This window comes from Globicephala melas, chromosome 12, assembly GCF_963455315.2.
Source record: "Globicephala melas chromosome 12, mGloMel1.2, whole genome shotgun sequence".
NCBI classification, from domain to species: Eukaryota; Metazoa; Chordata; class Mammalia; order Artiodactyla; family Delphinidae; genus Globicephala; species Globicephala melas.
Window position 1 is genome coordinate 1,436,178 of NC_083325.1, and position 16,980 is coordinate 1,453,157.

The 16,980-nt window shown below is 52.2% G+C and overlaps 1 protein-coding gene across 4 annotated transcripts in view; it reads right to left on the reverse strand.

The window, feature by feature from the left end:
• LIMS1 (LIM zinc finger domain containing 1) overlaps nucleotides 1-16,980 on the reverse strand; it is a 93,580-nt gene that overhangs the window by 41,848 nt on the left and 34,752 nt on the right. For 2 of the 4 annotated variants that reach the window (XM_030845063.2, XM_060309418.1), the window contains exon 1: nucleotides 1,263-1,380. The exons of the other annotated variants lie outside the window; for them this stretch is intronic. In XM_030845063.2, the coding sequence (XP_030700923.1) occupies nucleotides 1,263-1,369 (107 nt within the window). In that variant the 5' untranslated portion in view covers nucleotides 1,370-1,380. Of the gene's footprint in view, nucleotides 1-1,262; nucleotides 1,381-16,980 lie in introns of those variants that run through there. 4 annotated transcript variants of the gene reach the window in all.

Here is a 16,980-nt window from a genome sequence, read left to right on the forward strand (position 1 = left end):
TTCTTAACCACTTCACCACCAGGGAAGTCCTTCACTGACTCTTACGTGGTCTTTAAACACTTGTGTCCTGTTTCAGAGCACAGTCTTCAATTTAAACTTAAACATGTTTTCTGGCAGTGAGCACAGCCCTGTTAGTCTCGAAATTAAAACCACTCTTGGACCAAGAGCGGATCGGAGGCAGTTTCAGGGCTCACGTCCACCCGTGCCCATCTGGTCAAGCAGGAGGGCACTCAGAATTCTCACTAACCCTCATACTTGAAATTTACACGTCAAACTCTGAAGCTATAAACTTCTGCCTAATCCGGTCAATTCAGAGTTGATACACTAATTGTAGCGAAGAGACACCCGACGTGGTAGGGAATACATTCTAACAGTGTGAGTATCAGTACCAGCCAGAGTCAGAAAATTTCAAATGAACACACACCCCGCCCAAAGCACGGCTCCTGCAGTAAATCTGTACACAAGGTTAATACAAGTTTAAAGAGCTTCCTTGTCAACTGTTTCCTGTTAAGTTTAAAGAATTTAAAATAAACTCTAAAAGCGAATTTATAGGTGAAATATATATATAGAGAGAATATAATTATTATATACTATATACATATATAAAACGTATCTATTCCTCTCACCACCTGAGTGGAACTTTCAAACGCGTGGATCAAGTGTCCGCAAAGGCACTGAGGTGCCACCCAGCGCGCGTGCGCGGAGAAGGGTCCCTGCTGTCAGCTCCGAGCCCCACCCCTCGCGGCAAACACAGCAGTTTAAGCAACAGCTTAGCGCGCAGGGGCTGCTCAGAACCTGTAACCTAAAGATAATTCAGTAGCGGTAAGCAAAACTGACACCGTGTTGTTTTAGGCCAATTAACGGTGGAAACAGAAACCCCTAACCTTTTCAGTTAGAAAGGTCTCCCTCCCTCCCAGGTTACGTTCAAAAGTTGCTCTGCCCTCCTTTGTGAAATCCATGTCGACACCGAAGAACAACACCCTGACGCCCACCCAAGACACCACCCGCGACCCTCACCGTCAAAACGCAGAGAAAAGTCCCTCTGAAACGCGCCCTAAGAAGCCCAAGCGATGTGCCTTCCGACAGCGGCGGGCAGGTCTAACCCTCCCTCCGCGATCCTCGGCCCTGGGGGTGTAGCGAGGCTGCAGCGCTGGGAAGCTGACGCCAGGGGCTCAGCCCGTCGCCCCTCGCCGCTCACCCTCCGGCCGGGCCGGGGCTCAGGCTGCCAGGCGCCCCTCCCCCTCCCGCCGGGCTCCACTCACCTGAGCGCCTGCTCCTGCTGCCCCGGGAGCCGCAGGCTGTCCGGCCGGTCCCTCCTCCGGCGGTAGAGCCCCGACTGCGAGAGCTCTTTGAGCTGTAAAGCCGTCATGCTCCCGGACCGCGACCCTCGGAGTCCGGCACCGGAGGGCGGGCGGCCACCAGAGCTGGGGACCGCCTCGCGCACACCTGGCCCGGGGCGCCGGCGGCCGCGCTTCCTGCTTGCCGGGTACACACCCTCCCGCGGGCGGCCGTATCTCCGCGCCGGCACCTGGGAGGGCCTGGTGCTCACGTGCTACCGCCGAGCAGAGTCCGGCTGCCCTGAGCAATCGCACCGGCTCCTGCGTGGGCCGTTCCAGCATCGTTCTGCATCAAAACCGGGCTAAAACGCTCCAGAAAGGTCGTGACTCAAGAAGGGTCCTGCCCTGTTCTATGGGCCAGGAAATCCACCAACACTTCACACGCAGCCGTCGGTTTCAAGAAGTGCCTGGGCATCATGAGCTCGTTGGGACGTTTTCCTTCAAACGGAAAAGCAGTTCTGAAGGGCAGCACGCCGGCTCCGCTCTCTCCACGGTGCTCTAAATCCTCTTCAGAAAGGAAGGAAGTGTCTTTTTCCTCCCCCATTAAGTGTTACTCAAAAATTCATAACTGAAAGGGAGGTGGTTTTTTCTGCCATCCCCCGTCCCGCGATTCTCTACACCCAAAGCCGCCCACCGAGACGGGTCCCCTCGCGGGAGATGCGCACACTGTCCGCCTACTACTGTCCCTGCGTGTTTGATCCCAGCGGCCACAGCCTCAGGAGGGAGGGTCTGGTTCCTGGGGTGTGGGGTGTGGGGTGTGGGTGGGTGTCTGCAGCGTGGGGTACAGATCATAGGGGCACGTCCTTGTCCCCGGACCCCGCAGGACGGCCGCGCGGCAGCAGGCGGGTCTGACTCAGCCCCTCTCAGGACGAGTCCCCGCCGGCGCGAGCGCGGGCCTGCTCTCAGCCAACAGCTTGGCTTTGCGGTGCCGGCAGTTTCTCTGCGTGTCAGCATCTTTCTCCCAGAATCCCCTCCAGGACGAGAGCGCAGAGAAATGGGTCTGAAAGTTCTTTTCACACCAAGAGTTAAAGAGTTAATACATTCCCCTCTCTAGAAGGATCCATATTATAAATTCAAATATTCAGGACCCCAAGGAAGGGGGCTCTGCATCTCACCCCTTCACTCAGGACTGCGGCCCCAGCTCCTTTAGGGCTGCAGCCCTGGTCCCCACCTGCCCACGCCCGCCCCAGTGGAAACACAACTTTTTACAGTCACCATCGAAGTGTAACATATGTTTTTAAAGAAAATGCAGGGGGAAAATTAGTAATTTTGTTACCACACTGATGTAATTAGTGACAAAACATTATCCAAAAAAATCGAGGGACAAATGTATCTCTTCCTCCCTCTGGAAGGATACACAGAAAACTGGTAACATTGGGTGCCTGGGGGTGGGGCAGAGCAGCAGAAGACAGCTTCTCTGTAACCACTGCTCTATACCTGCTGGACTTGGAATACCCTGCACATTCAAAAATAAATAGGAAAAATTTAGAAGGTTTACATATACCTTTTGAACAAAGCTCTAGGATCCTACTGAGACATAAAACACAGAAAAGTTTGAAGTTTACAGTAATAGAAACATATAAAATTAGGATTCCTTAAAGCGCCTAATTCTCACATTTTTGTCATGACAGGTGAAAAACGCAGAGAAACAAGCACCAATCTTTTTTTTTTTTAACTGTAGGCATCAAAACAGAATAGATGCCTGAGGAATAAAATACAAACTAATTGTAGCCACTGCAAACACAGAAGCCTCAACGTTGAAAAGGACTTGTTTCCACAGGAAAATGAACATAAGAGAGCTTGATTTTTAAAGAGAACTTGCAATAGAGTAATGCAGCCCGCTGACAAGGGAATAGGCTTGGAAACTAGTAAAGTTGACAAGACAGGAAACACTACCGTGTAGGACGAATCCTGTATTTTATGAGTCTAAAGTTAAAAGGATGTGAACAGGGGGAAGAAAAGTTATGTAAAACAAACTGAAACAATTCTTGCCTGCAGACTTTTAAAATGGCTGTGCTGACACATACAAACTTCAGTAGATCCATGCTTGTCACAACTGCATAAAATTAAATCCTGGGGCTTTGGGCAAAGGCCTTTAACCACTGCCATTTCACTGACAACACAAACAGTGGGAGACAGTGGTACCCTTCCCTCCCCGCCACACGCTGCCAGGGAGGGGCGCCCATTTCTGGGAGGGAACAACTCCCTACCACACAATGGCTCAGGCTGCAGCCAGATGACACCCCCAAACAATGGTTTCTGTGCATCTGCGTGGGGGGAGAGAGGGACAGAGGGCACAGCCCTGGGACGCGGCAGGCAGGCGACCTGACGCCGGGAGAGGCCCCATGTCCCCATCCCCGTAGTTCCCTCCTTTCACGCCCTCCCGTAGAAAGTTATCAGTTGAGCCTGGATTGTAGATCAGGCCTATTTTAAATGAGCTCTGAATTTCAAACGACCGTCTTAGCATTTGAGGGGGGCCCACGTGGGTGTCCATATAGGGACGTCCATTTCGCGGCAAAAACGGACTCCGAAGGGCAGTGCTGCCTCCCTTAGAGCCCAGCGGCTGTCAATGAACAAAGGTTCACAGAACGTGTCGAGGGGGCACCGCGGGGTGGCGGCTCTGCGAACCTGTCTGCCCACCGCCCCCACTGGGCTCCGACTCACAGCGAAATGTGCCGTCAGCTCGGCAGGCACTCCCTTCTGCAGTAGGCTTGTGCTCTTGGTCGAAATGACTAAGCAGGAAGCCCCAGGGAGCATCACACCGGCCTCGCTCTGCAGGCTGACCTCTGACCCCGCCCTTTACCTTTCGAAGTGTAGCGGGGAGGCGGTCACCGACCTTCTGTGAATCCGAGCAAAGGTCAGTGAGTCTCAGAAATGCATGCGAGCACAACACTGCCCCCATCTCAGGGCACTGGCAGGTGGACTCACCTTCCGACCTGCACAGACGCCTCTGCCCCAGGGCGGGACCCTGACCTCAACTGCGGGCCAGACGCTGGTACAGAAGAGCCCCTGTTGTACCCACCCCGCCCATTTCTCTCCACCTCCCAGTCATCTCTCTGCCTCTGGCCTCACCCGCCTCTAGTCTACCCTCCAAATTTCCAGGAGTTTTTTCCAAATGTAAACCGGTCACTCGCGGGTCCTGGAAGACCCTGGGGTGACCCGACGGCTGATCCCCGTGCTGAGTGTGGTCCCAGGACAGATGGGGTGTCCTGGCCCCGAGTCCTGCCTCTGGACTCAGCGCAGGGGTCCCTCTCACAGGAGGGCTTTGGAGACCCTTCACTCACTCTCACCAGGGTCTCCACACACCCGCCCCCCAGGGCAGCCGTGTAGCTACTGTATCGCTGCGTCTTACAAGGCCAGGTACGTGGTAGAGTGTGCGTTTGCTCAGTACGTTCTCCGGTTTAGTTGTTCGAGCGATTGATTTTGAGAGCCTCGCCACTTCACGATGATGCTGCATTTCAGATGAACGCTCCAGAGCTCTGAAACTGGTTGTGCTTTGTTTCGTCTGTGCGTTTAACACTCGACATTACCTAAATGAGACTCTTAAAAGGCACATCCATTCCACGGTTTAGGAAAACTGTGCTTTCCTGTGAGGCTGCAAAAACTCAGATGCCGCACATTTGTGGCTGAGCAACACCTTCCACCAGCATGAACACTTTCCACTGGGGATAAGAACTAAGAAGCCACCCTCTACCTGACTCAGTCCAGTTCTCAGTGTACTTGGTCCCAGTACCCGCTTCAGCCTCTGGGGGGTAAAGAAGCCTAATTAGGCGTCAAGCCTCTAAGACCCGTCCCCAGCGTTCCTGCGCTGACGGCTCCTTCCCGGCAGAACTGAGGGCTGCACCCTGGCTTCGGGGCCCAGCTGGCTGCTGGCCCCGTCAGCAGACCTTCCAGACCAGGGGCCTCAGGCCTGCAGACGGTCGAGCAGCTGTAAGTTTCCAGGCCATTAATTTCCTTGTACACACGCGGTAAGAGAAGAATTTTGTTTTGCAACCACTCTGAACTTAATGGAAATGAATCCTTTTTAGTTTAAATTTTATCCTATGAATAATCCCCTCCAGGGGAAGTAAAGCTTCTCTGATAAAGCAGAGCACCGTCCTCCCTCCTTCCATGCTCCGTCTCCAAAACTCTCACTTCCAGCCCCGCATCCTCCACACGGGCCCCCAGGCATGTCCCGGGTGTCACACGAGGGCTCGGACCTCGGCGATTCTCGGGTGCAGGTCCAAGTTCACGTCGACCAGAGCAGCGTGTGAGAGGGCAGAATCCACCTTCCAGAAGCATCAGAAAAAATCACCAAAGACATGGTCCCTGGCCCATCTGCGAGCCCCTCTGAACATCCCCTCGACCCTCCTCTCGCAGAGCAGGCGGGGGAGCCTCGGCCGAAGTCTGACACCCGACAGGTCAGCCACCAGAAACACAGAGAATCGACACCGGTCACCCACCGTCTTCTGCGAGACAATCACAGAACATTCCCAAAGCCGCACCGCAACAGCAAGCTTTCCTGTGTCCTTCAACAGGATTTAAAACAAAACTGTCAGTCACCCTCCCACGCCACCAATCTTTCTACCGGGTCGAGGGGGGGACAAGCTGGTGCGAGGGTGCAGAGGGAGCCCGGGGTCACCCGGCTGGTGGGTCCACGTGGGCAGCGTCCCGGCTGCGGCCGGCGGGCAGGCAGGCACACGAGTCACATCACTCCCGAAGGCCTCAATCTTTCCCTTCGGAAACAGAGCGGTCGAATCCGATGATCTGAACGGTCTTTTCTGCAGATTAAAATTTCAGCAAGCGCCCACGGCAGGGGAGGGCCCGAGGCTGGCAGGCTCCTGGCACGCTCACCCCTCCCCGCAGGTCAGGCTCCCGCCCCTGACCCAGACGGGGCCTGAGGCTGGCTTCACACGCTCGGGCCTGATCCCCGCCTCGGCCCTCTCCCCGGCCACCTGCTCCACAGCCAAGAGCCGAGCTGCACATAAAACCCCAGGAAGGGACCCTGACTACCCGCCTGATACACGAGCCGCGGAGACGCCAAGGCCACGGGGAGAGACAGTGCAGAGTCAGCGGGGCCCCGGCCTCCATCCACGGGCAAGTGCGACCCCATGTGACACCGTCAACACGGTTTCAGAAGACTGCACATGAAGCTAAACTTCTGTAAATAGGATAACTTTTAATTCTCTGAAGGAATTCTAGTGGCTGTATGTTCACAAAAGAGAGCTTTGCTGAAAACCCAGATCTTCACATGATTTGACTTCAGATGGGCTTTGCTGTCTCACCCTCTGTACAAAGTTGCTCCACACACTGTTTCCACCCGTCCACCCCGCAGCAGGCGTGGACCTGCAGAGCACATTTCCACACTAAACATTCCTGTGACAAAACCAACAGGCGAAGGTCCCGGAGCAAGAATCCCTGGACGGCAGAGTTACCGGCAGCGGCTCTGAGCTCCTGAGGCCATGGCTCTTCTCCCCGGAATTCCAGGGCGTCGTGAGCATGACCACAGCACCTGCGCAGCCCCAGCCTCGTTTCAATGCCCCAGTTACTACTGTCAACTTCCACTTCCAAACCATTTCACCAGGGCATCAAAACACCCCTGGGTTCTGCGTGAAGTCTCATCTTGAAGCTTTCTGTCTGGGGGGACACCTTGCCAGCCATCTAACCCACAAATAAATAGGGAGCTGAAAATGTGTCAAGTCACAGGAGACAAGGCTGCTGCGAGGATGGCAGGGACGCAGGGAACGCCTCCCGAGACAGAACCTCGGGTCTGATCCCCCAGAGCTGGAGGGAGGGGAGGCTTGGGGAGAGAGCAGCTCAGCTCGTGCAAAGGCCCTGAGGCTGGGCGAGAGGCTGGGGGGGGTGAGGCGAGAGAGCCAGTCAGGGGTGTCTCTCCAGTCCAAAGACCCCTCTCCCAGAGCGGGGAGACCGAGCTGTCAGGGCGGAGACGGGGGTGGCGGTCGGGGTGGGAGGGTGGGGAGTGGGCGGGAGGGGGTCTTAGGGAGAGGAACCGGTGGCAGACCAGATGCGGAGCCCGGGCTGCACTCGTGCTGCCGTAGTCCTGCCCGCGGAGAGCCAGCATTTTAAACTGACTGAATCTAAGAAGACTGTTTTCAAAGAGTACTTACAAAAGAAAGGGCTGGGGCACGAAGATGCGCACGCTGTGCCGCGCGCGGAGCTGATGTAAGCGCCGCTCGCAGCTGAGGAACACGCTCTCATCAACGTTCACCTCCGTCCTACCAGCCGTGGGTCATTACTGTCCCCACTATGCATTTGAGGTAGCAGAGTCTCCAAGCAGCTCAAGGTCCTGACGGGCAACACAGCCAACGAGGGAGACTGTGGATCCACACCCAGGTCTGGACGCGGACAAGCCCCGCCCAGGAAGCTTCGGGGGCACACAGGAGCAGGGCAGCGTTGGGTTCCAGGGTGAGCTGCCCCCAAATGTCCCTCAACAGCACATGGATTATTCTGAATTAAAGCTGCTTAAGAAACGGCCGATGTAAGAGGGACACTCTGACCCCCTCCTGTCTCCCTGAAGCGGGAGATAAGTCTCCGTGTTGAAGGAGGGAGAAGGACACCCTAATGGCCAGAGACAGGGCAGCCCGTACAAACAAACCCGCGACCTCTTTCGGTGACTAACCCCAGGGCCAAACCGTTCAGATCCTTCACTAACTGAGCATCCACAGCCTACGTTTCTTAGTCCTGTCAATTCCTCACAAATTTATTGTTTGTCTAAAAAAGCCACCTGCTTTGGCCACATCTTAGGTCCCATTTCTGCGAGACCTCCGTGCACAGGAACTGAAACTTGTTTCTTCTTCTCCTGTTCATCTGTCTTGCACCAGTTTAGTTAGTTCAGCAACGAGAACTCCAGGGGGCAGGGGAGGTGTCCCCTCCCCACTGTGGGCACAGAGGCCCTGGGGACAACCCCAGACTAAACACAGGCTGGAGACAGACTCAAACCACGGTCCTCCCGCCTGCCCACTTTCTCCCAGAAATGAGGCAGGAGTCCAGCTGCACCTGGGTCCACGCGGTGGACGGGCCGCCGAGGGCTGGGAAGGAGGCCGAGGTCACTGACACAGACCTTCCTCCTATAGCTCCGGGGGCAGAAGCCAGTTGACGGCGTCAGACTTGAGCCTTGACGTCGCTGAATTCCTGGACTCCTTGGAGGCTGTCTCCCTTCAGGATACGTGTGATGACTCAGGCCAAGTGTTTGGGGAAAGAGGCAAAGATTCTAATGAAAAGGGGTGTTCTTGAGACCAAGTATGTAGTTGGACAGCAACAGGGGACCTGACGGGGGCCCACGTCCCCAGCTCCCGGTCTGCCGTCCCTCCTGGTCTGACAGCCTTCCCAGTGTCTGTCAACAGGAAAGTGCATGTAACAAGTCGTGACCCCTTCCTGGAATACCACACTGCTACAGAAGAAAAATAATTCACTAAAGCTGCACAAATCCACACGGATAAACCTACCTAAGAACCGAGAGAGTGAAAAAGCACAGCTTGCACAGTATCACAAAGAGCACACACTATTTAAAATCTAAAACAAAATAAACAACCCCATGAGTGCTAGGAACACACAGTGTGTAATAAAAGGATGAACAGGAGAGTGGTTCCCTCGCAGAGGAAAAGCGGGAGGGAAAATCATCGGAACGGGAAGTGTACCAAGGGCTCAACTGTACTTGTAATGTTTTATTTAAGGTGGTGATGGGTATTGGGAGGCTCTTTCTATTGAATTCTACACCTTCATTTAAAAAAAAAAAAAAAGGATGAAGATGCAGAGCAGACGTTCTCTTAGAGCAGGTTTGTAAACCCCCAAGTTTCAAAGCACCACTTCTGCCACCATGTGGCTTCTCAGGGTATTACATGCACATGATTTTCAGGAAATGGAAGTCTAAAAAAGGGCATTGTTAATCCTCAGGTGCAACGTCACAGGAATGTAACCCACTGCGAGAGCCTGAGTGTCCACCACTCGATACGTAACCAACACTAAAAGCCTTTCTTACCACTTCTGAATGACGCTTAATAACACAGAAGACAGAAAGCATCACGCTAGGTGCAAAAGAATGAAACTGGACCCCTATCTTACACCATGCACAAAAATTAACTCAAAATGTATTAAGGACTACATGTAAGACCTGAAATTATAAACTCCTAGAAGGAGACATAAAGGAAAAGCAACTTGACATCTGTCTTGGCAACGATTTTTTTGTATATGACACCAAAAGCACAAGCAACAAAAGCAAAACTCAACAGGTGGGACTACATCAAACTGAAAAGCTTCTGTCCAGCAAAAGAAACAATAAAAAAATAAAAAGGCAACCTACAGAATGGGAGAAGATATTTCAAATCACATATCAGATAAGGGGTTAATATCCAAGATGTATAAAGAATGCATACAGCTCAACACCAAAAAAACAAAAAAAGAATCTGATTTAAAAATGGGCACGAGGGCTTCCCTGGTGGCGCAGTGGTTAGGAATCCGCCTGCCAGTGCAGGGGACATGGGTTCCATCCCTGGTCCGGGAAGATCCCACGTGCTGTGGAGCACCTAAGCCCATGCGCCACAACTACTGAACCTGAGCTCTAGAGCCCGTGTGCCACAACTACTGAAGCCCGCACGCCTAGAGCCCGTGCTCCGCAACAAGAGAAGCCACCGCAATAAGAAGCCTGTGCACTGCAATGAAGAGTAGCCTGACCGGGGCCCACGTCCCCAGCTCCCGGTCTGCCGTCCCTCCTGGTCTGACAGCCTCCCCAGTGTCTGTCAACAGTATTGTTAATTGTTGTTATACCCCCGCCGCAACTAGAGAAAGCTGGCACGCAGCAACGAAGACCCAACACAACCATCCATGAATGAATGAATGAATGAATAAATAAATAAATAAATGAAAATGGGCATGAGGGAATTCCCTGGCAGTCCAGTGGTTAGGACTCGGTGCTTTCACTTCCGTGGACCTGGGTTTTATCCCTGGTCGGGGAACTAAGATTCCACAAGTCGTGGGACGCAGCAAAAAAAAAAAAAAAGGCACCAGAACTGAGCAAGCCATTTTTCTTTCTTTCTTTCTTTTTGGCCGTGCAGCATGTGGGATCTTAGTTCCCCAACCAGGGATCGAACCCAGGCCCCCTGCATGGGAAGCACGGAGTCTTAACCACTGAACTGCCAGGGAAGTCCTTGAACAGACATTTTTCCAAAGACATACAGATGACCAACAGGTACACAAAAAATGCTCAACATCACTAATCATCAGGGAAATGCAAATCAAATCACAATGAGCTATCACCTCACACCTATCAGAAATGCTATTATCAAAAAGACAAGAAGGGACTTCCCTGGTGGCAAAGTAGTTAAGACTCCTCCGCACTCCCAATGCAGGGGCCCGGGTTCGATCGCTGGTCAGGGAACTAGATCCCACATGCATGCTGCAGCTAAGAGTTTGCATGCCACAACTAAGAAGCCCGCCTGCTGCAACTAAGACCTAGTGCAACTAAATAAATAAATATTTAAAAGAAAAGACAAGAAATAACAAATGTTGGCAAGGATGTGGAAAAAAGGAAACCCTCCTGCACTGTTGGTGGGAACGTCAATTGGTGCAGCCATGATGGAAAAGAGTATGGAGGGTCCTCAACAAACTAAAAATAGAACTGCCATGTGACCCAGCAATTCCACTTCCAGGTCAATATATCTGAAGGAAATGTAATCACGATCTCAAAGAAATATCTGTGTCCCCTTGTTCACTGCAGCATTATCCACAATGACCAAGACATGGAAACCACCCAAGTGTTCATCGCTGGATGAACAGATAAAGAAAACCACACACACACACACACACACACACGAGTGTTAGCCATAAAAATGAAGGACATCCTGCCACTTGCAACAACATGGATGGTCTTTAGGGCATTACACTAAGTGCAATAAATCAGAGAGAGACAAATACTATACGATCTCTCTTACATGTGCAATCTAAAAGCATTGAACCCATAGAAACAGCGTAGAAGGGAGGTGCCAGGGGCTGGGGAGTGGTGGGGAAGAAATGGGGAGATGCTGGTCAAAGGGCACAGAGTTCCAGTTACGAGAGGAATACGTTTTGGGGATGTGATGTCCAGCATGGTGACAACAATTAACAATACTGTATACTTGGAGATCATGAGAACAGTTTTTATGTTCTCACCAGCACAACAAAATGGTAACTATGTGAGGTCATGGGTGGGTTAATTAACCTTATTGTGGTAAGCATCTTGCAAAACTATACACATGTCTCAAATCATCACATTACACACCTTAAAATTACACAATGTTATACGTCAATTACATCTCAGTAAAGCTGGAAAAAGAAAACGTTTTTTGAAACATTATGCTATGAAGCCCAAAGATAATGGGAAAGTTATTGGACATAAACTGTAGAAAAAAAAGGATGCATGTAGGCTACATCAGAGATAAGAGGGTTAAATGAGTCATAAGGCCAGCAAAACCAGGTGAGACGGGCCGGCTTCCAGACACAACTACCTGGTAGGTGAATGAAGACCTCTACTCCAAACCCAGAAGTGAAGAAGCAGGAAGAACACAGTAAAAAGAAACCTGTCCACAGCATGGACGCTGACGCGCAGAACGTAGCACTTTTAATAGCAAACTTTACCTGAGATGAGCACCAACACCCAGGTTAGAGAGAAGCAAACCTAAAGCTCATACACAGTGGTCTTAACTAGACATGTGGGAACACGTCCTCGTGTGAGATTATTTGCACAGGTGCACTTATTTGGTGGAGGGAGCAGACAACTGGCTTAACTGCGGTCCATTCATCCCTGGGGGGGAGGGCGTGCAGTGGCGCTCGCCCGACCCCGCATCCTGACCGAGCTGCGCCTCGCCCTCCGCTGCCCCCAAACCCCCAGTCGCCCTCAGCAGCCCCCTTCTCACCAGCCCAGCCACTGTGCGGAAGGTCACGTCGCCCCTCCCTTCGTACGCACGCCCTCCCAGGCCCCCCACGCCACCACCGCACACCCCGCTGTCCCCCGGTCCCTAGGCCCGCCCTTCTGCGCTGGGCCAGGCGTGGTCGGTCAGCCTTGAACTCAGACCCCAGCCTGGGCAGGGGCTTACTGGAGAGTTTTTCTTCCTAAGGGATGGTTATACCCATGCCCCACGGAGCTACTGTGAAAAGGACGTGGATTAATGGAGTAATAAGCACATTGGGAGTGCTCGATGAAAAACAAGTATCACATCATCATCGATACTTCTTTTCCTCACTGCTGTCAAAGCTGTATTTTTTTTGCAGAATATGGGCCTCTCACTGCTGTGACCTCTCCCGTTGCGGAGCACAGGCTCCGGACGCGCAGGCTCAGAGGCCATGGCTCACGGGCCCAGCCGCTCTGCGGCATGTGGGATCTTCCCAGACCGGGGCACGAACTCGTGTCCCCTGCATCAGTAGGCGGACTCTCAACCACTGCGCCACCAGGGAAGCCCTGTATTTTTTTTTTTTAAATGCAAATCTGAGCATATTATGTTTCAGTTCGGAAGACGATGTCTATTTTCCAGGGGGAGAAGTCCAGAGACCCTGGTGTCGCAGGAGACATAAGCCTTCACCACCTCCTTACCTGCGGCCTCACGTTCAGCCACTTCTCCCTCCCAGAGTCCACACGCTCTGCGTCTCCCTCCCGTGATGAGCTGCCAGACACCTCTGCCCCACTGGGCTGGTAGCAGATCTGGATCCCCACACGGTTCCACTCTGTGGGGACTCGCAGAGCTCCTGGAGGGGCTCCTGCAGACAAATCTTCCCCACGGCACCTGCCACACTGTGATGCTCGGAGGCAGCACACAGTGGGTCCACAGAAAAGCCTGCTGAATGACTGACGTTTGGAAACTTCGCAGAAACACAAGGATGTTGATCGATTTTTTTAAAAGTGTCTCACAAAATTGTGATCCTTTTTCTTACTAACGTATACACGACCGTAACTGGAGTTTACCCCAAAGAGGTGCGTGATTCATGGGGACAGTTGGCTGGGTGCTGGGAAGGTGAGCAGCTTCCCATAAAGAGGCTCTCCTTGGTGAATTTTCAGAAGCTTAAAAGCTTGACCTTCAGTTTCTGAAGGCTGGCAACCCCGTTTTGTCAGTTTGTCCAAAGTGGATGCGTCTCAGCAGTTGTGATTAACACGTGTAGAACGGATGTGAAAACCAGGAATCCAGGCTGTAACCACCAGGCCAACGAACACACTCAGCTTGCATGACCAGCCCGTCCCCTCCCGGGTGCAGACCAGGTGAGAAGTCAGATCACCGTCAGAAGGTTTGTCTGGTGGGCGTCCCGGGGCATCACACGAGCTACCAGGTTTGCTGCGGGGGAACCTGGTGCTCAGGCCTCACCTGTTTCCTTCTGTTTCTTTCTACATTCAGTCACTCCATCCTTCAAGGTGACTACAGGTCTCTGTCCTGTACTGATTTCAAAGTCTGACCTCCTTCCTTCCTAAACTGCTCTTGGGCTCCTCACTGCTGTCCCCGAGTTGACATGGGCACAGAGAACCTGGGGACCGACGTCGGGACCATCCTTCACGACATAACCTAAGTGAGGCATCACTACAGCCCAACATGAAACGTTCCTCTGCTGACATTTAACCAACACGCCTGGCAGGTGGCAGGTACACAGTAGATAACTGTGGATAAAGAGGAAAAGGCGGACAACGTAGGATATCAAGAGGAATAAACAGAAGTTTCAAAAAGAAAAAAAAAATTTTAATACAAAATATTTGACATTTTGAATGGGCACTTTCAGCTCAATACACACAGGTTTTCTAGGATGCAGGCAATATAAACCACCTCAGGTTAATTTCAGCAAAAGAGGTACTTAAAAAAGGATGTTGGGCTATTCACAGAATCTCCAGGATCAACAAGGCACTGAGCTCGTAACAGCAAAGAGAGCCCCCTGCCCACCGGCCGGCCAGTCACAGATCTTCCCCAGGTGCAGACAGCACCGCAGGGGCGTCTGGCCCCCCAGCCCGGCCCCACTGCAGCCACGTCCTCTAGGAATGATGGCAGGCATCCCTGCCTGCACCTCTGAACCCGACAGCCGGCAGTCACGCCTGGGTCTCAGCTGCACCTGGGGCTGGCGAGGCCGGGGCGGGGGCTCAGCACCTCAAGTGGGAGCAGGACTCAGCATCCCCGGAGACTCACCAGATGGAGAAATCAACAAACAATGGGATTCCATTAAAAAGGAATGATGTAAATTAACCACCACTCCCAAACAAAAACAAACACAAACCTCCCCCCAGGGGAACTGCTCTCACCTGGTAGAGGTTCACATCTCTGACTGCCACATGCTGACAAGATTCGGGCCGGCCCCGCAGCTCTACAGACACCCCAGCCCCCCCGCCCCCACCCCGCACCCTGGTCCTTGGTTGGCTCCAAGGAGCAGTGGGCAGGCGGCTCTGATGAGTCTCCAGTTTTCTTCCAGGACAGGGAGGAAGGAAGCTAGTTCATGCTGGTTACAAGAAATCCACTCGTGAGGATGGCGACCAAGAGAAGACTTGTTTCGATGTAGTTAAAGTATGTCACTATCTAGTCATTTCCACAGAACTGGATTTAACTTGCGAGGATCTGAACGCAGTGATGTCTAAAACCTGACAACGTTAAACAGCGTCTTCACGATTGCTAACCTCCTCCGCCGCAGGGTCAGCAGAACTTTCTATAAAGGTCAGAGCGAGACTACTTCAGGCTCCGAGGGCCACACGGCCTCTGTCACGACTTTTCACCTGATCCTGTGGCTCAGAGGTGGCCCCGGACGACAGCAGACAAATGCTGGGCTGCGTCCCAAGACTGATGTTTAGGTTTCGTGTAATTTTCACATCTTCTTTTCATTTTTTTCAACCATTTAAAAACATCGAAACCATTCTTTGCTCACGGGCTGTGGGCCGGATTCATTACCCTGCAGACTGAACCACATCTGGCAAACTCACTCAAAGCACCATTTACTGGAGAGCCGCGAGAAAACAGATTTTTCTTTATAAGATGCTAACTCCTCAAGCAAAATATCCGACCCCACTTCCCCAAAGCGAATGTCCCGAAGAGCCACAATCACAGCCTCCACAAGGACGAGGGCGGAATTAGAAGAGGAAAACAGGCTCCCAGCTTCCACTGCGCCTGCACACATGACAGCGTCAACACACGGTCTGACCCGCGCACACGCGCCTGGCCGGGGCCTCACTCCCTACGGGACGACCTGCCCAGAGAGGAAGGTGACAGCTGCGGAGTCGGGGAAGAACAGGGAGTGCTGTGCTCGGGGCAGACACACCTTCCCCTCCCCAAATCGCTAGTGTCCAACAATCAGGACTCCATCCCACGCAAAATTCCAAACTGGGTGTTTTATCATCACTGACCTGCACCGAGATGCTCACCGCCCAGCTGCTCCGTCTTCAATCTCTCCTTCTAAGTATAGTACTAATCAATTTTTCCTTTCTCCCAGCTTATAAGAAGCCATAAGTTTCCTTCAATTCTATTAAAGCTGTGATAAGAAAAAAACATCTGGCAAACTACTTTAAACTAAAACGTTAAGGATTGAAACTATAATTCCCCAGAACATTTTTACTGGACAGTTACCTTCATTATTCTGACCAACAACATGGAAATACCACCCACAATGGGAGGTATTTTTTAGCAGAAAGCTTTCTTTGCGCCTCAGATCACATGTAAGACCCACCTGGTGAAAAAATCCACTTGTAAAGTAATAAATTTGGCGAAAGTATGTATTTATTTTGGTTCATTGTGAATCTGATATACTGGAAAATGACTAGTTGGAGGGTCTTGAGCCAGCTTCTTACACATCAGGTCCTGATTCTAACATGCGTGCCCCGCAGGGCTGAGGCAGGGGTCAGAGGTGACGTGCATCAGGTCCTGATTCTAACATGCGTGCCCCGCAGGGCTGAGGCAGGGGTCAGAGGTGACGTGCATCAGGTCCTGATTCTAACATGCGTGCCCCGCAGGGCTGAGGCAGGGGTGAGAGGAGGTGACGTGCATCAGGTCCTGATTCTAACATGCGTGCCCCGCAGGGCTGAGGCAGGGGTCAGAGGTGACGTGCACAGCCTCACACGGGGCAGGTACCCGTAACTGGCGGTTATCACCATGAACAGGACGTCTAAGAAAGAGCTTAGAATTTAACGTGCAGAACATGTAGGAGAAGGCTTTGAAAGAACAGTATTTCTGTTTGCATTATGGAAGATGAAGAAAAAGGAAAGGTGCGCAAAGAAATTCTTCTGGTTGTGGAAGTGGGAAGACAGAGCCTGTGTGTGTCCCTGTCTCTCACACGGGCAAACACACACATAAACAGGCACCTGCCGGAAAGTACCAGACTGCTCTGTGCTAGTGAATTTGCAGCTTATTCAGTTATCAAAATTCACAATATTTTAACTGTCCTATTTAATACAAGGCTTCTAAAAAAACCTCAGAAATGCAGTTGCCATTACAATCGTGTGTTGTGGTAGAGGCTGGGAGCACGAATAACCTGACGTTATAAGAAAATTTTCGTGTACGTGCTTCCGTGCATTTTTCTGTGAAGGTCTATAAGCCTCAGCGCCCCAGAGTGCTCTGGACTAGTAAGTCCAACTAAGACGGTAACGACCCATCCAACTGCTCCAAGCACCTCCAGACTCTTTCCTCCACGCCCTCGTTGTGCGCACCCCTACCAGGGATACAGG